We start from the raw sequence: 19,404 nt of genomic DNA, 5'->3' as shown, positions 1-19,404 counted from the left end.
GTCAGGAAATGGAAGAAAACACTGTCACTTTGTGCTCACAATTGTTTATCAAGGCTTAACATTCCTTTTACTTTGTCAGTGGATTTTAATAAATAATCAAAGGAAGTCTTTAGATTTTAATTTATTTATATTCCTTATCTGTGCCCTTTTCTTACTCCATACAATTATAAGGTCATAAAGATTTTGGTATTGGCAGATGTTTATATGCTTCTTGTATCCTAAATTAGAGTCTGTATAAAATCAGAGCTAATGTATTTTGGCAACTTGCTTACATGAAAATCATAATGATCAGAAAGGAAATAAATTTGGATGAAGAAAAAAAAAAAAAAACATGTCCTTTTCACCATAGGGGACTGGAATGCAAACAGGAAACCCCTTTTTATAACGATGCTTAAATAACCTGCCTGAGTTTGCAGATCTGGGAACTGGTGCCAGACAGTGTCCAGCTTAGAGCTGAGGTATTTCTCCCTGTCTTACTTCCTCTCACTGCAGTTTTCATCGTGAATATGCCATATTTTGACGACCTTATCAGCTAACTAAACTTTGATGACTTTAGTGGGGATCTAACTTGCCCTCGGGACATTGTTTGTAGGGTTCCGTCGCAGGCTTGCAAGACCTATGTCTTCCCCACCCCTCCCCCTCCATCAGGTTTTTTTATACAAAAAGGATTTTCTCAGGCTGGATGGTCTTTTCTTAGAGTCGACCAGAACCTAGGCCTCACTTCTGGCAACTTCCATCGAAATCTAGTTCTCCAACTTCACCCTCATCGTATACCCGCTCTTGCCACCTCACCTTGGGCAGACCACAGATGCATTCTTTAGGACCACATGTGGAAAGAGAAGCCATTCTGAGACTTCTGCCCTTCCAAAGGGATTATTATTGCTGAGTCAGTGCTCTCTGTGAGTTCTTTTGGTGGATCAAGTTCAGGTAAAGAGAGAAGCCAACCACCCACACACACCATCTGCATGGGGCCTGCCTAAAATAGCATCACTGAGATAGCAAGCATTCCTAGTCCCAGACTATGACATCAAGTGGGCTTCTCTGGTGGCTCAGTAGTAAAGAATCTGCCTGCTAATTCAGGAATGCAAGGTCAATCTCCAGGTTGGGAAGATCCCCTGGAGAAGCAACCAGCAACTCACTCCAGTACTCTTGTCTGGGAAATCCCATGGAGAGAGGAGCCTGGTGGGCTACAGTCCATGAGGCTGCAAAGGGTTGGACACAACTTAGTGACTAAATAGCAGGAACAACATGGCATCATCTAAGAATGAAAAAGTCACATTAGATAGTTGGCCTGGGCTTGGAACTTTATTTTGGATCTGTATCTTTATTCCAAAAGGTCCATTTAATTTCCATGTTGGGAATTTTCCCTCCATTTCCTATACCAAAGAGAAGAGAGTACTTCCCTTTGCAGAGGTCTAGAACCCTATTGACTGAGCTTGGGAAATCAGGAACATAGCAGAACTGCTTGTGAGATTGACAGGCACTGAGTGCATCGTTATCTTAGCTAGAGGCCAGCAACTCTCCGGGGATCTTCCTGTGGGTTAATACTTGACATACTTATGGAGGGAGGAATTGGGTCCTTGGGATGTGAGGGGAGGGTAGTCACCTGTGCCCCTTGGGAAAAATGCTATCAGCATCCTGCCCTGGGTTGTCATTGCCTGATGCCAGGTCAGAGCTGAACCTGTATAAAAGGCAGAAGCTCCTGGCAGCATCTCAGTCCACCTGCCTCCAGGGTAATCTGCTCCAGTGTTGAACCAGGTAAAGGACCAAGAGGGACTCTTGGTGCTGGTGCTTTGGGCAGAGAGAAGCCCTGGGTGGAGGCTGAAGACAGCCTTGAAGGAAGACAAGGAGAAAAGTGGATTAGGCAGGGAAGTTTCTGCTGGAAAGGGGAGGGAGGATTACAAGGAAAAGGACTGGCATCTTTCTGAAGTTGCAAAAAGTTCATTTGAAATTATGGAGTTCCTAGGTTGAAACTCTTTGCATGTCTCTTGTAACTCATTTGGGGAGACTGGGTTTTAAAATCTGATCACCATAAAGAAGAACTCTTGTGAAATTATAGTTCAGTTTTAAATGTAAGGAAGTTATTTTGGGTTAGTTAAACTTAAAATTTCTCTATTTTCTTCCAGCTCCATTCAGTTTCTGCCAAGATGTCCTGCCAGCAAAACCAGCAGCAGTGCCAGCCCCCACCCAAGTGTCCCCCTAAATGCCCACCCAAGTGTACTCCTAAGTGTCCTCCCAAGTGCCCAGCCCCATGTCCCCCTCCAGCGTCTTCCTGCTGTGCCCCCAGCTCTGAGGGCTGCTGCAGCTCTGGGGGTGGAGGCTGCTGCCTGAGCCACCACAAGCTTCGCAGATCTCTTCGACGCCGACACCAGAGCTCTGGCTGCTGTGGCAGTGGCGGTGGCCAGCACTCTAGGGACTCTGGCTGCTGCTCTGGGGGCTCCAGCTGCTGCTCTGGGGGCTGCTGCTGAACTGGGTCATGAAGACCAACTGAAGAGCAACACTCCAGGATTCAAAGAGCTGATGATCTGCCCAGCCTGAGTCTTCTCTTTTTCTGGCTTGGAAGATTGGAAGAAGAGAACGGAAGGGCTTCCGAAACACTCAGAACGTCCCTCTTCTTCCTGCCACGTTCTTCCCATGGTGAGGTCTAGAGGTTTAACCTCTGATACTCACTGGCCTGATTTCCCACTAGATATAGTTCTTTGGAGGACTCAGTATTGGAATTTGGGTTATCACTGTAACCATAAAGCTTTTTATTCGTGGTGTCACTGCCTCTTGATTGTTTCGTTCACCTCTCCCACTCCCCACCCACTGCCTCAAGCCATCTTCCCTCCCTTTCTTCTAAATACAAGTCAACACTTAAAAAATCAGTTTGGGAAACAGATTTTGCACCAAAACTACTCAGACCTCTGGGAAACAATATTTCCTTTTATGATCTGAAGGAGGGGACTTTAAGCTTGAAGGAAAAAATCATGTTGGAGACCATTACTCTGACATAAGCTTCCCATGAGAAGGGTTGGGAACATGCTTTTCCAAAAGGAGTTGGTGGGTCCCAGAAAGGTCACAGTGAGATGACTCTGAGAGGGTTTCCTTCCAGCATTGGTGATTATTTAAAAAAAAAAAAAACAAACCACAACTTTATTTCCTAGTCACAGGCAATAAGATCACACAAAGTGGGCTCCAGTGAATAAACACTTTTACTTTACTGATTATTATAATCCTGGGTGCTTCCATTAATTGACTAGAGAGGGGAACTGATGGAGGTTAGTTTCTGGGGCATGAGTTTAGGAGGCAGGTATGGAATTTCTGAGTCCATTTCCTCTGGCTCCTGAAAGCCAGAGTTTGAGTCTGAGTAGGGAACCAAGAGGGGCTTATCAGGTGGCTCAGTGGTAAAGAATCCACCTGCCAGTGTAGGAGATGATGGAGACTTGGGTTCAATCCCTGGGTCAGGAAGATCCCTTGGAGAAGGAAATGGCAACCCACTCCGGTATTCTTGCCTGGGAAATCCCATCGACAGAGGAGCCAGGCGGGTTATAATCCATGGGGCTGCAAAGAGTCAGACATGACTAAGTGTCTGAGCACAGGGAACCAACAAGGATTCCTTCCTCTGCACCGCTTTGGTTGGGGTGGGGGGGAGGTGATGTGTGAGGAGGGGATGCAGGCGAGAGCCCCGGGAGCTTCTGTCACTGAGTTGGGTTTTTCCATTAGGAATAGTCTGATTCCTTCAGGAAAGACTCAAAAAGTTGGTGATAGAAATAATTCTGAATAAGCCTTTTATGTTCAAGATGAACAATTAGCCCTTCCTTCGATAAGAGTTAGCAGTGATGGGTAATGAACGTTAGTATATGAGGCTATGGCAAGTCCACACAATGAGCATGTTCTTGCCCAAATCGTTTCCCAGAGGAGATCCTGTCTGCATCTTGTTACTCCATTACTTCCTTCTCTTTTCTACTATTGACCTCACCTCTCTAATATCTCATCTGTACTCACTAACAGGTGGCCCTAGGTACATCAACCTGTTAATCAGGCTCTAAAGCCATGTTAAATGAAATTGGTATCTTTTCGTGACTTACCTTTCTTTGTCTGACACACCCAGCTCACTCATTCCCAAACCTGTCTCACCATCAATTCTTGAATTCTTAGTCTTGGATTTCTCTTTTACCTTACATTCATGGTTGTGGGCAGCTGCACTGATTAAGAAGCAGTTCTGATACCAGTTAACCTCCAAAGTCTCTCCCAATTCTTAAAAGCTGGTTATTCTGTGTGTGTGTGTTAGTTGCTCAGTTGTATCTGACTCTTTGCAACACATGGACTATAGCCTGCCAGGCTCCTCTGTCCATGAAGCTCTCCAGGCAGAATACTGGAGAAGATCCCCTGGAGTGGGTAGCATTCCATTCTCCAGGGGATCTTCCCAACCCAGGGACTGAATCTGTATCTCTTGCGTTGCAGATGGATTCTTTACCATCTGAGCCACCAGGGAAGCCCTAGTTATTCTAAAGGCACCATTTTTGATGGACACCTTGGACCTTGGGACAGGTCTCCTAGCCTCCCTCCACCCTCTTTCTCCACACTTCCTTCCTTTCTTTCTCTTTCTTTCCTCCCTTCCTCCTTCTCTTTTTCTTCCTCCCTTCTTTTTTCTTCCTTCTTCCCTTCTTTCTTTCTCTTCACATTGGGCAGTGGCCCCAGGGAGAACCTGTCTTCAAAGGGAGTTTGAGATGAGGTCAGGAGCAGAGAGTCTCACAATCTGGCTTAGTATTTGTCACCTGGACCAGCATCCTGCATGAGTTTTTCTTTTAGGTCCATCAGGGCTATATGGGAGTATGACAGATAACCTGACTGCATTCACAGCTTTCCTGGTCTTAACTGTTCCATAACTTTGCTTGGGTTTTTCTTCCTGTCTTCAGTGACAGAGAGAAATTGCCACTGAGGTTCCTGTAGGCACATTTCCACCATCATCCTCACTCAGTCCCACCTGGAAGCATTTGGATGAAACCCATCAGGCTTTTCCCATAAACTGTGGTCTTCCTTGAGGGGCTAAGGACCAAGATCCTGAGAGATGTGAACCAAGATACCAACTAGACTACAAACGACCATCTAGATAACTACCTTGGGCTGAGTGTGTGAACAGGGGAACAGTGTGTGTGTGTGTGTGTTTATGTGTATGACTGTATACTGTAGAAAAGGGCAAAGAGAATAGGTCCCAAGAGAGGGCCAGACCTCTCCTCACTTGGGCCCCCAGGCCCTGTCTTAGCACACACACAGCCCTCCCAGCTATGAACAGAGTCCTATTTGGAAAGTAAACATGCTGCAGCAATCCTGGCACCTCTGTGAGGTGACATGAATACACACGTGCACCACCTACGGGGCTACCTGAGTGATGAATGTCTCTGGGATGTGTCAGCTGACCATGTCTGTCGGGAAATGGGCCCCTCCCGAGAGCCAGTGCCTAACTGGGTTCTTATAAAAGGTTCTCTGGCTGGACACTGCTCAATCCACTGCCTAGCAGGGCGCCCACTCCAGCTGCAAAACTGAGTGAGTCTTTCAGCGAAGCCAGGGCCTGGTAAGTCTCCAAGTGGACCTTGGGGGAGGAGGATGGGAAGAGTTGAAGACAGAGGGGAGGTGAAGGCAGAACACAGCTAGCGGGGAGATGTAGGAGGAAGGCCCTGGAGAGGGCCCCAAGTTTCCAGTGAGCTGACCTTGCCCTCAGTGAGCACATAGAAGCTGGATAGGGGGTGGGGGCGCTGCATGGTTACACAGCAAGTCTGCAGTAGAAATGTGACTCTGCTAGAACCCAGATCGTTGGCTCCCTGGCCTGCGATGTATTTCTATCCTTTGCCCCACTGTCCTTTTCCTTACGGTGGGGGATGACAGGCGTAGGCCAGGACATGCTTCTGGTGTTTGTGGATCCTTTAGACCCAAATGACTGGGACAGACAGACGCACGTGTGACTTGAGTATTTTCTAACTATCATTGTCGTTTAGTCACTTAGCCATGTCTGGCTCTTTGCGACCCCGTGGACTATATATAGCCCACCAGGCTCCTCTGTCCATGGGGATATCCAGGCACGGACACTGGAGTGGGTTGCCATTCCTTCTCCAGGGGATCTTCCCCGACCCAGGGATCTAACCTGAGTCTCCTGCTTGGCAGGTGGCCTCTTTACCACTGAGCCACTGTGGAAACCCCATTAGTGTTAATGCAATGCTGACGGCTAGGCAAACAACACTTGAAGGCCTATGGCTACAGAGAAATGGGTGAGGGGAAAAGAGACGGGAGAAGATTTTGGATGAATCAGACAGAAAAATTGCCACAATATCCTTTCTTTTCCACTGTAAAAGTAAGAACTTGGGTGGTCCTTACTCTAGTCGGAGAAAATGGGTACCCATTGATTTCTTTTCATAGGCTGTGGCTACTCTAGGCAGGTTTTAACTCAGGGGAACTCACTCACTGAAATACCTGTTTGGAGTTTTCCTTTGCTTTCCCTTTTTCTTGCTGTGTGTGTGTGTGTGTGTGTGTGTGTGTGTATGTGTTTTCCTTCCTGGCATTAGGCCAGGCTCACGTGCTCACAAAGTCACATCTCAAAAGCCCTGTTTGGAAAGACACAGAACTCGCATATGAAAAGCTACTTCTCTTTCAGGTTCTCCTTGACGATGTCCTCTCAGCAGAGCGCCAAAGGCTCTCCCAGGGGCTCTTCGCAGGGCCCCACCCCTTGTCCCGCCCCTTGCCCCGCCCCGGAGCCCGACACCTCCTCCTGCAGCTCTGGGTGCTGCGGCAACGGCTGCTGCGGCAACGGCTGCTGCGGCTCCAGCGGGGACTCCGGCTGCTGCGGCGACTGTGGCTGCGGCGACTGTGGCTGCGGCGGCTCCAGCTCCGTCGGTTGCTGCTGCTTCCCCAGGAGGCGCCGCCGGCAGGGTAGACGCGGCTGCGGCTGCTGCGGAGGCAGCAGCCAGAGGTCCCAGTACTCCAGCTCCTCCGGCTGCTGCGGATGCTGAGGCCACTCCCAAACCCTCGCGAGAGCTGCTCCCACCCCGCGCCTGTGCCCCTCCGTACCGCGCTCCCCTGCGAGGCGGGGCCTCAGAGTTTGCCTCCCCGCAAAGCTAACTGCTCTTGGATGTTCGGACACCCACTCTATCTGTATTCAGCCTCACAAAGCCCTCTGACCCACGTGTGCTTTTTCTCCTTGGGAACCTGAAAGCCGTGGGTGGACTTTACTGTCTGCAAGGGCCTGCACACAGTTGGCGCTCAATAAATGCTTACAGATTTGATTGTTGTTTGAAGACATGTCATAATAAAGCTTCTACCTCCTGAGAACACTCCCTTTGTTATTCTTTCGTTTGTGTATTTATCATCGTGTTCTGTTACTTCATCCTCTCCGCTCAGCTCTGGCTTGGCAGATTTGTAAATGGCGGGAAACTGAAATTCATGCCTGCATAAGAGTGGCTTTCTGGTACTTAATCTTGATAGCAGGAGTCACATATGGAGCCAGGCAGTGTTCTGAGGGCTTTATGGGACATGCATCATCTCACGGTGACTCAAAGAGGTAGGTGTTGTTAGCCCCATTTTACAGAAGAGAAACTGAGGTTAAGGAGCTGGTTGAAAGTCACTCAGCCAATGCAAGATGGACAAGCCAGGACTTATGCTCCTAACTGCTCTGCTTGGTCCTGGGAAGCCTTCCAGAGCCTTGCTCCATGGAGGTGCTCACTTGCCTATCCATCAGGCACAGGCAGCTGTGGGGCAAAGGTTTGGATATGCAGTTCTTAAGGGGCTTTGGAATCAGGTGAGCTGAGACTTAACTTTTGGTACAGAGGATCACTAGCCAACTGCTTTGCCAGGTGGCTGTTCCAGGAGACTGCGAATCTCCTCCTCCAAGCCTCAGTCATGCAGCTGAGGTCCAACAGGGAGCCATGGGTTTTCGGGACCCTGCAGGATGAAAAGTGCCGGGCATGGAAATGTGGGAATGTCGTTCTCTAGAGGTGATGGTTGTGATGGAGCCATCCTGAGTAGCTCCGAAACCCCATCCTGCAGGCACAGACCTCATTCAGTCATTTCAGGAAGAGGAAACACAACAGTGTCCTCTGTAGCAGTGTCTGCTGGGCTCACAAGGGACGAGGCGATAATAACGGTGTTAATAATAGTGACAATAGTTACCATCTGTTGGGCATGCACTCTGTTCTCATGCTTCCTTGGCCACAAGGTTAGTTGTGTTACATATATTATCTAATTTAAATCTTCACAATAATCTCAATATATAAACATGAAGTTCCCTATTTTTTAGGTGATGATGAAACTGGGGATCAGTTTCAGTGGCCAAAACTGCACAGCTAGTGAAAGTCCCAGGCCCCCAAATGGTGAGTGAGGGTGATGAGATTTGAGTTGGGGTCTGTCTGACTTCAAAGTCCATCTTCTCAGACTCAAGGTGTCATATTCTCCTGCTTTAGAAATCACCATCACACTCTGGCCTCTGCAGACACACCCAGCCTCTTAGAAAATTGAAGCTTGGCTTCTTGGCTGCTGCTCCATCCATGACCCAGTGACTGGTAAACTCTGTCACGGCATCCACCCGCCCAAGTTATTTGCTTAGAGGCAAGGTCAGAAATGCTTCACTGATTCATCCAGATTATTTAAAGTTGAGACTCAATGACCCCTGTCAGGGAGGCTCTGAAAGGCAGTCCCACTCTAGATGGGAGGGGCCCTGTTTCCATCTCTTAGACTCTGTAGTTTCCAGTGGGAGGTGATTTGTGGAAATTGTTTACAAACAAATGACATCACCCATGGACCTGACACTCCCACACCAGTGATGTGTGTTGAGGCAACAATCCCTGGAACTTGGTGGAGAGGTGAGGTGGGAAGGGAGAACTGCCTGACTCAGAACAGACAGATTGGAAAACCAACCTCAGGGTGGGAGGTAACCCTTAATCAGGAAGCTGAGGCATGAGTTTTGGGAAAGAAAGAGGGTGATTCACTGAGAGACATGTGAACCCAATGGGAGTACATGCCCTTGAACATGAGGCACAAAGATATGAATTAAATGGCTGGCTGTGAGATGGTGGTACTGCCAGGTTCAAGTGTCCCTGACCCCCAGCAGGCCAGTGCAGGGAGACTCTGATGAGAGAGGTTTGGGCATTCTAAGAATAGTTCTATTACAGAGACCCAGAAAGCTACTTTGGATGGGCTAGAGTTCTTTGCTCATGGCCGCGTAGCCTTTTCTGATTTCCAACAGCAGGTAAAGCTATATTAGTGCTGCAGGCATTCCCTTGGAGGTGGTGGCAGTCACCTCTGGGAATGCTGGACCTGAGGGGAATTGGCAACATGAAATTGTACTCAAAGCTTGTCACCCAAGTACACTGTGACAGGCAGAATCAGGTTTCTTATCATCTTTGGAGAATAAAGCTGAAAATTACCAGTAAGACAACGACAACATTGCTGAGAGTAATTTATTCATGAACTGGATCCAGTTCCTGCTTAATTTATGTTATTACAGTAATGAAAACAGCAACTTATATAGAACTTAGCAGTTTTTAAGGTGTTTTCACATATCTCTTTCATAGTCTATAAGACATATTATGTTCTATGTTCAACAGATTGGGGGAGGCTCTGAGAGTTTACCTGATACACTTGAGGTTATTCAGCCAAGAAGTGGCAGTCTCTGGACTAGGATTTGTACTGCTCTCCAAGAGAGCCAAAAGCCACTTCTTTTTAAAAAACAAAACAAAAGAAAACATAATTGGAGTATAAGTTACAATGTTCTGTTAGTCTTAGATGTACAGAAAAGTCAATCAGTTACATATACACACGCGTGTGTGCTCAGTCACTTCAGTCATGTCCTACTCTTTGTGACACAATGGATTGTAACCCATCAGGCTCCTTTGTCCAGGGGATTTTCCAGGCAAGAATACTGGAGTGGGTTGCCCTAGCCTTCTCTGGGGGATCTTCCTGACCAAGGAATTGAATCCACATCTCTTTAAGTCTTGGCATTGGGTTCATTACCACTAGTGCCACTTGGGAAGCCCATTCATATATCCACTCTTTTCTGGATTCTTTTCACATATAGGTCATTACAGAGTCTTGAGTAGAGTTCCCTGTGCCTTACAATAGGTCCTTACTAATTATCTATTTTGGAGAAGGCAATGGCACCCACTCCAGTACTCTTGCCTGGAAAATCCCATGGACGGAGGATCCTGGTAGGCTGCAGACCATGGGGTTGTGAACAGTCGGATACGACTGAGCGACTTCACTTTCACTTTTCCCTTTCATGCATTGGAGAAGGAAATGGCAACCCACTCCAGTGTTCTTGCCTGGAGAATCCCAGGGATGGGGGAGCCTGGTGGGCTGCCGTCTATGGGGTCGCACATGACTGAAGCGACTTAGCAGCAGCAGCAGCAGCAGCAGCAGCAGTTATCTATTTTATATAGAGTAGTGTGCATATGTATTTCCTAGTTTCCCAATTTATTCCTACCAGCTGCGTAGCCCTGGTAACCATAGTTTGCTTTATGCAACTGAAGAGCCACATCTTAATCTGCACACTGGGATAGTTGAATGTTACTGTTGTTTAGTCGCTAAGTTGTGTCCAACTCTTTTTCAACCCCATGGAATAGAGCCTGCCAACCTCCTCTGTCCATGGGATTTCCCAGTCAAGAAGACTGAAGTGGGTTCCCATTTCCTTCTCCAGGGGATCGTCCTGACTCAGGGATTGAACCTATGTCTCCTGCATTGACAAATGAGTTCTTTACCACTGAGCCACCCTGGAATAATGGCACCCAAATAATTATTTAGAGACAATGTTTATTTACTGCTTATTTGTCATTTTATTTCTAGCATTTAAACTGTTCCAGGAACATATTAAAAGTTATAAGTAAATGGATGTTAATTAGTGTATCATGTGTAAAATATTGAATTAAACAATTCTAGGAGATGCACAAATATATGTCTTGACCACAAGGAGATTATAGTCTGACTTGAGAAACATGGTAAACAAATATACAAGATATGAATGATAATATCACATACAAGAAATAATGTCACAAACAGATATATATATATATTATATACAAATACAGGAAAAATAAAAAACAGAACAGGACATAGATAAGCACTACAAGGGTTCAAATGAATTTAGATGAGAATTTTTTGTGTGTATTACGCTCAGTTGCTCTGTTGTGTCTGACTCTTTGCAACTCCATGGACTGTGGCCCACCAGGCTCCTTTATTCATGGAATTATACAGGCAAGAATACTTGAGTGGGTTGCCATTTCCTCTTCCAGGGGATCTTCCTGACCCAAGGATTGACTCTGGCTCTCCCACATCTCCTGCATTGACAGGTGGATTCTTTACCTGTGAGCCAGGGAAGCCTGTACACACACTATTGTGTGTATATATAAAATAGATAAATACAAGAACCTATTAACTAGTACAAGGAACTTGACTCAATATTTTGTAATAACCTGTAAGGGACAGGAATCTGAAAAAGAATAGACAGATATGTAAAAAAAAAATAAGTTGTGTAACTTCTCTGAAGCCTCAGTTTCTTCATTTGTAAAATTTAGCCTACTCTATATGGTTGCAAAAGAAATTAAATGACATCATGTGTGTAAATCCACTTAGCACAATGAGTACCCAATGAACTGTAGCTGTTATTATTGTACTTGGCTGCAATCACCGAAATGACAGAATGATCTCTGTTCATTTCCAAGGCAAACCAATCAATATCATGGTAATCCAAGTCTATGCCCTGACCAGTAATGCAGAAGAAGCTGAAGCTGAACGTTTCTATGAAGACCTACAAGACCTTTAGAACTAACACCCAAAAAAGATGTCCTTTTCATTATAGGGGACTGGAATGCAAAAGTAGGAAGTCAAGAAACACCTGGAGTAACAGGCAAATTTGGCCTTGGAGTACAAAATGAAGCAGGGCAAAGGCTAATAGAGTTTTGCCAAGAGAACACATTGGTCATAGCAAACGCCCTCTTCCAACAACACAAGAGAAGACTCTACACAAGGACATCACCAGATGGTCAACACTGAAATCAGAGTGATTATATTCTTTGCAGCCAAAGATGGAGAGGCTCTATACAGTCAGCAAAAACAAGATCAGGAGCTGACTGTGGCTCAGATCATGAACTCCTTATTGCCAAATTCAGACTGAAATTGAAGAAAGTAGGGAAAACCACTAGACCATTCAGGTATGACCTAAATCAAATCCTTTATGATTATGCAGTGGAAGTGAGAAATAGATTTAAGGGACTAGATCTGATAGAGTGCCTTATAAAATATGGATGGAGGTTCGTGACATTGTACAGGAGAAAGGGATCAAGACCATACTCAAGAAAAAGAAATGTAAAAAAGCAAAATAGCTGTCTGAGGAGTCCTTACAAAGAGCTGTGAAAAGAAGAGAAATGAAAAGCAAAGGAGAAAAGGAAAGATATACCCATTTGAATGCAGAGTTCCAAAGAATAGCAAAGAGAGATAAGAAAGCCTTCCTCAGAGATCAATGCAAAGAAATAGAGGAAAACAATAGAATGGGAAAGACTAGAGATCTCTTCAAGAAAATTAGAGATACCAAGGGAACATTTCATGCAAAGATAGGCTCAATAAAGGACAGAAATGGCATGGACCTAACAGAAGCAGAAGATATTAAGAAGAGGTGGCAGGAATACACAGAACTGTACAAAAAAAATGTTCACAACCCAGATAATCACGATGGTGTAATCACTCATCGAGAGCCAGACATCCTGGAATGTGAAGTCAAGTGGGCCTTAGATAGCATCACTATGAACAAAGCTAGTGGAGGTGATGGAATTCCAGTTGAGCTATTTCAAATCCTGAAAGATGATGCTGTGAAAGTGCTGCACTCAATATGACAGCAAATTTGGAAAACTCAGCAGTGGCCACAGGACTAGAAAAGGTCAGTTTTCATTTCAATCCCAAAGAAAGGCAATGCCAAAGAATGTTCAAACTACCACACAACTGCACTCATCTCACATGCTAGTAATGTAATGCTCAAAATTCTCCAAGCCAGGCTTCAGCAATACGTGAACCGTGAACTTCCTGAGGTTCAAGCTGGTTTTAGAAAAGGCAGAGGAACCAGAGATCAAATTGCCAACATCCGCTGGATCATCGAAAAAGCAAGAGAGTTCCAGAAAAACATCTATTTCTGCTTTATTGACTATGCCAAAGCCTTTGACTGTGTGGATCACAATAAACTGTGGAAAATTCTGAAAGAGATGGGAATACCAGACCACCTGACCTGCCTCTTGAGAAACCTGTATGCAGGTCAGAAAGCAACAGTTAGAACTGGATACGGAACAACAGATTGGTTTCAAATAGGAAAAGGAGTACGTCAAGGCTGTATATTGTCACCCTGCTTATTGAACTTATATGCAGAGTATATCATGAGAAATGCTGGACTGGAAGAAGCACAAGCTGAAATCAAGATTGCTGGGACAAATGTCCGTAACCTCAGATATGCAGATGACACCACCCTTATGGCAGAAAGTGAAGAAGAACTAAAAAGCCTCTTGATGAAAGTGAAAGAGGAGAGTGAAAAAGTTGGCTTAAAGCTCAACATTCAGAAAACGAAGATCATGGCATCCAGTCCCATCAGTTCAGTTCAGTCGCTCAGTCATTTCCAACTCTTTGCGACCCCATGAATCTCAGCACACCAGGCCTCTCTGTCCATCACCAACTTCCGAAGTTCAGACTTACATCCATCGAGTCAGTGATGCCATCCAGCCATCTCATCCTCTGTCATCCCCTTCTCCTCCTGCCCCCAATCCCTCCCAGCATCAGAGTCTTTTCCAATGAGTAAACACTTCGCATGAGGTGGCCAAAGTACTGGAGTTTCAGCTTTAGCATCATTCCTTTCAAAGAAATCCCAGGGCTGATCTCTTTCAGAATGGACTGGTTGGATCTCCTTGCAGTCCAAGGGACTCTCAAGAGTTTTCTCCAACACCACAGTTCAAAAGCATCAATTCTTCAGCGCTCAGCTTTCTTCACAGTCCAACTCTCACACCCATACATGACCACAGGAAAAACCATAGCCTTGACTAGATGGACCTTTGTTGGCAAAGTAATGTCTCTGCTTTTGAATATGCTATCTAGGTTGGTCATAACTTTCCTTCCAAGGAGTAAGGGCCTTTTAATTTCATGGCTGCACTCACCATCTGCAGTGATTTTGGAGCCCAGAAAAATAAAGTCTGACACTGTTTCCACTGTTTCCCCATTTCCCATGAAGTGATGGGACCGGATGCCATGATCTTCGTTTTCTGAATGTTGAGCTTTAAGCCAACTTTTTCACTCTCCTCTTTCACTTTCATCAAGAGGCTTTTGAGTTCCTCTTCACTTTCTGCCATAAGGGTGGTGTCATCTGCATATCTGAGGTTATTGATATTTCTCCTGGCAATCTTGATTCCAGCTTGTGCTTCTTCCAGTCCAGCGTTTCTCATGATGTACTCTGCATATAAGTTAAATAAGCAGGGTGACAGTATACAGCCTTGATGTACTACTTTTCCTATTTGGAACCAGTCTGTTGTTCCATGTCCAGTTCTAACTGTTGCTTCCTGACCTGCATACAGGTTTCTCAAGAGGCAGGTCAGGTGGTCTGGTATTCCCATCTCTTTCAGAATTTTCCACAGTTTATTGTGATCCACACAGTCAAAGGCTTTGGCATAGTCAATAAAGCAGAAATAGATGTTTTTCTGGAACTCTCTTGCTTTTTCGATGATCCAGCGGATGTTGGCAATTTGATCTCTGGTTCCTCTGCCTTTTCTAAAACCATCTTGAACCTCAGGAAGTTCACGGTTCACGTATTGCTGAAGCCTGGCTTGGAGAATTTTGAGCATTACATTACTAGCATGTGAGATGAGTGCAGTTGTGCGGTAGTTTGAACATTCTTTGGCATTGCCTTTCTTTGGGATTGAAATGAAAACTGACCTTTTCTAGTCCTGTGGCCACTGCTGAGTTTTCCAAATTTGCTGTCATATTGAGTGCAGCACTTTCACAGCATCATCTTTCAGGATTTGAAATAGCTCAACTGGAATTCCATCACCTCCACTAGCTTTGTTCGTAGTGATGCTTCCTAAAGCCCACTTGACTTCACATTCCAGGATGTCTGGCTCTCGATGAGTGATTACACCATCGTGATTATCTGGGTCATGAAGATCTTTTTTGTACAGTTTTTCTGTGTATTCTTGCCACCTCTTCTTAATATCTTCTGCTTCTGTTAGGTCCATGCCATTTCTGTCCTTTATTGAGCCCATCTTTGCATGAAATATTCCCTTGGTATCTCTAATTTTCCTGAAGATACCAAGTCTTTCCCATTCTGTTATTTTCCTCTTTTTCTTTGCATTGATCTCTGAGGAAGCCTTTCTTATCTCTCTTTGCTATTCTTTGGAACTCTGCATTCTGATGCTTATAGCTTTCCTTTTCTCCTTTGCTTTTTGCTTTTCTTCTTTTCACAGCTATTTGTAAGGCCTCCCCAGACAGCCATTTTGCTTTTTTGCATTTCTTTTCCATGGGGATGGTCTTGATTCCTGTCTCCTGTACAATGTCACGAACCTCATTCCATAGTTCATCAGGCACTCTATCTATCAGATCTAGGCCCTTAAATCTATTTCTCACTTCCACTGTATCTTCACGGCAAATAGATGGGGAAACAGTGGAAACAGTGGCTGACTATTTTTTGGGGCTCCAAAATCACTGCAGATGGTGATTGCAGCCATGAAATTAAAAGACACTTATTCCTTGGAAGGAAAGTATGACCAACCTAGGCAACATATTAAAAATCAGAGACATTACTTTGTCAAAAAAGATCCGTCTAGTCAATGCTATGGTTTGTCCAGTGGTCATGTATAGATGTGAGAGTTGGACCATAAAGAAGGCTGAGTGCCAAAGTATTGATGCTTTTGAACTGTGGTGTTGGAGAAGACTCTTGAGAGTCCCTTGGACTGCAAGGAGATCCAACCAGTCCATTCTAAAGGAGAACAGTCCTGGGAGCTCCGAGGCTCCTCTGTCCATGAGATTCTCCAGGCAAGAATGCTGGAGTGGGTCGCCATGGTCTCCTCTTGGAAAGATAGAAGTTTGTCTTTGTACTCTCTGACATGACCTTAAGATTAACAGCTGCTGCTGCTGCTAAGTCGCTTCAGTCGTGTCTGACTCTGTGCGACCCCATAGACGGCAGCCCACTAGGCTCCCCCATCCCTGGGATTCTCCAGGCAAGAACACTGGAGTGGGTTGCCATTTCCTTCTCTAGTACATGAAAATGAAAAGTGAAAGTGAAGTCGCTCAGTCGTGTCTGACTGTTCACGACCCCATGAACTGCAGCCCACCAGGCTCCTCCGTCCATGGGATTTTCCAGGCAAGATTAACTAGGCAGTGGTAACCAGGATGCTCTGGAGGAGGAAGTGAATGGAAGAAATGTGGCATAGCATTGTGAGAAGGCACAGTGGCCCAGGCTATAAATGAAGACCCTAATTCCATACGTGGCAGTGGATGAGAAAAGGAAATGGCAGATGTCAGAAGAATAGGGAGAGCTGGGCGATGCATTGGGACTACAGAAGAGGAGGCAACTGGGGCTCTCTCAGGCTTTGCGGCTGATGACTGGAAAATGATGATACCATTGACAAAACAGAGAAGTCAGGAGAAAACAGATGTGGGGAGGAAGAGGGTAAGTTCAGTCTAGGAGATATTGAGCTTGAGGTGCTAGCAGCAGATGGCCGTGAGGCAGGATGTGGGACTGAAACTCCAGAAACAGAATCCCTGAAACACATAGGAATAAGTTATGTAGAGATGAAAGTCAATTACTTGAGAATGAATGTGTTCCCATCTCTTCAGTGAAAGTTATTGAGAGAACAGACCTGGTTTGCACTGCAACAACCTCAGTATAAAGAATAGAGACTGGTCACAGAAGGCATCCAGTCAAAATGTGTTGGGTGAATGAATGAATGAATGGGTGAACAGAAAACCACGAGTTGAATAGAGGGAGAAACTGAACTCTTAGTGGGGAAGGTGAGTTCCAAATGAAGAGGGAAAAGAAGAATTAGAGAAACTATTTAGAGATTTTCACTAGACAATTCATAGGACTATACTGAGGTCTTCAGTTCAGTTCAGTTCAGTTCAGTCACTCAGTCATGTCTGACTCTTTGCAACCCCATGAATCGCAGCACACCAGGTCTCCCTGTCCATCACCAACTCCCGAAGTTCACTCAGACTCACGTACATCGAGTCAGTGATGCCATCCAGCCATCTCATCCTCTGTCGTCCCCTTCTCCTCCTGATCCCCATCCCTCCCAGCATCAGAGTCTTTGCCAATGAGTCAACTCTTCACATGAGGTGGCCAAAGTACTGGAGTTTCAGCTTTAGCATCATTCCTTCCAAGGAAATCCCAGGGCTGATCTTCAGAATTGAGGCCTTAGAGTCTAGAATTCCAAGGAAAGGAGAATCAGGACAGTGCAGAATTTCAGAAGCTAAAGTATTTCACCAAATCAGGTTAATTACACAAGACCTTTCCTCCTATTGCATGATCCATCTTGGACTCTTTAAGCCATAGAACAGTTATAGTAAGAGATTCCATCTGGAGGGATAGCAGTTTCATCTTAATTAACAGGAACTGGTTGAACAGGAAAACTGGCATTCATACTAAGTGAGGAAAACATCCTCCCTAATGACACCGCAGAAGATCAGAATGATTTGGCCCTGATAAATCTGAAATATGTCGGTTTGCCTCAGGACATGTGATAGTCCACCCTAGAAAAGCAAATATCTCCTCTGCAGACATTACATCAGAGCAAGAGCTATGGCTCCCAGTGTATCTCATTTAATGATGTATCTCATTCTTAAGAATGCATTAGATCTATTGCCAATAATGTAGCTATATCAGCTCTGCATGCTTGGAAACTTAGCTTGCAGTGCTTAAAAGTCCATTCTTCTATGGGTATGAAGTGTGATTACATGTACTGAAAGTCTGGAATTAACCTTCTCCCCCTATGCCTTCCCTCCATCCAGAGATTTTCTGTTCATTCATAACTTCAATCTTTCATTCATTAAAGGCTTATTAATCACTTACTATATGCTAGGTGTTAGTCACTCAGTCACATTTGATTCTTTGAGACTCCATGGACAGTTGTCTGCCAGGCTCCTCTGTCCATGGAATTCCCCAGACAAGACTACTTGAGTGGGTAGACATTTCCTTCTCCAGAGGATCTTCCTGACCCAGGGATCCAACCCAGATCTCCTGCATTGCATGCAGATTCTTTACCAGGTACTGTTAGTGATAAAGAACCCACTTGCCAATGCAGAACACAAGAGAGACGCAGGTTTGATCCCTGGGTCTAGAAGATCTCCTGGAAGAGGGCATGGCAACCAATTCTAGTATAGTTGCCTAGAGAATCTCATGGACAGAGGAGCCTTGGGGGCTACAGTCTATGGTGTCGCAAACAGTCGGACATGACTGAAATGACTTAGCATGCATGCGTAGGCTAGATACTGTCTGATACAAACAAGTAACTCTTCTCCAGTGGTTCAATGGTTCACACAGAAAGGGGACCAGTTATCTTGCTGAGGGGTTAGCAAAACCTACTGGTTAAACTTAGTCCTGAATGATGTATAGGAGTTGGCCAGGCTGAGAAGACAGAAAAAAAGATTTAAGTTAAAGTAAACAGCTTTTAGTGCAAAGGCTGGCAAGGTGAGTACATGTTTTGTAGCCAACAGTTTTGTAGCTCAGGGAAGCCAGGGCAGGTGTGATTATACAGCTGGTCATGGAATAGATAAGGCCTGGCCTTATGAAACTACCCATAGCTCCTGAAACTTTATCCTGGAGGCCTAGTGAACCATGATATTTTGAGACTCAGCAGGTCTCTCTTTCATGTTTTCAATCATGCTAAAGTTACCTTAAAAAAAATGAGAACATTAACTTAATCTCCAGCTACCGTGCCCATCTATCTTTTTTTTCTCTTAGTGTCTTCTTCCAGTTTCAAAGAGTGCCATTCATTGTTTTATCTTTTATCAAATCTTCCTTAATCCTATTGAATAATGTTTATTCCACCAACCATTATGCTAGATGATCTCACTCCAGGGTCACCAAGTCATCATTCAAACTGTACATCCAATAGTCTTCTCTCAGTCCCTAAGACCTTAACTCTTTGTGCTCAATTGACCACTGTTGACCAGCTTCTATACCTCCCTTTGTGACACTGCCATTTCCTCAGTGTTGGGGCTTTTAAATAATTTCCACCCTGCTATTCTCTCTCTTAGCTCCACCTCCAAATCTGCACATTATATTCAGAACCTAATACCTATGGTTCAGCCCATAGCCATCTGATGTCTATTTTTATAGAGAAATCTCATTCATTTACTCAGTCTCACACTTTCCAGTTCAGTTGAGTTCAGTTCAGTCACTCAGTCATGTCCAACTCTTTG

At 45.1% G+C, this 19,404-nt stretch overlaps 1 protein-coding gene across 1 annotated transcript; it reads left to right on the top strand.

Moving 5' to 3' along the window:
* Nucleotides 1–5,499: 5,499 nt before the first annotated feature.
* Nucleotides 5,500–7,307, top strand: CRCT1 (cysteine rich C-terminal 1). The gene is made up of 2 exons (NM_001077520.1): nucleotides 5,500–5,557; nucleotides 6,632–7,307. The coding sequence occupies exon 2, from the start codon at nucleotides 6,645–6,647 to the stop codon at nucleotides 6,984–6,986; it is 342 nt and encodes a 113-aa protein (NP_001070988.1). The 5' UTR covers nucleotides 5,500–5,557; nucleotides 6,632–6,644; the 3' UTR covers nucleotides 6,987–7,307.
* The last annotated feature ends 12,097 nt before the right edge of the window (nucleotides 7,308–19,404 follow it).

The sequence above is a fragment of the Bos taurus genome, chromosome 3 (genome assembly GCF_002263795.3).
Source record: "Bos taurus isolate L1 Dominette 01449 registration number 42190680 breed Hereford chromosome 3, ARS-UCD2.0, whole genome shotgun sequence".
NCBI lineage: Eukaryota > Metazoa > Chordata > Mammalia > Artiodactyla > Bovidae > Bos > Bos taurus.
This window is presented reverse-complemented; position numbering and strand designations above follow the sequence as displayed.

Excerpts from the sequence above, each read along its gene's own strand:
- CRCT1 (NM_001077520.1), top strand. The coding sequence starts at position 6,645 with ATGTCCTCTCAGCAGAGCGCCAAAGGCTCTCCCAGGGGCTCTTCGCAG.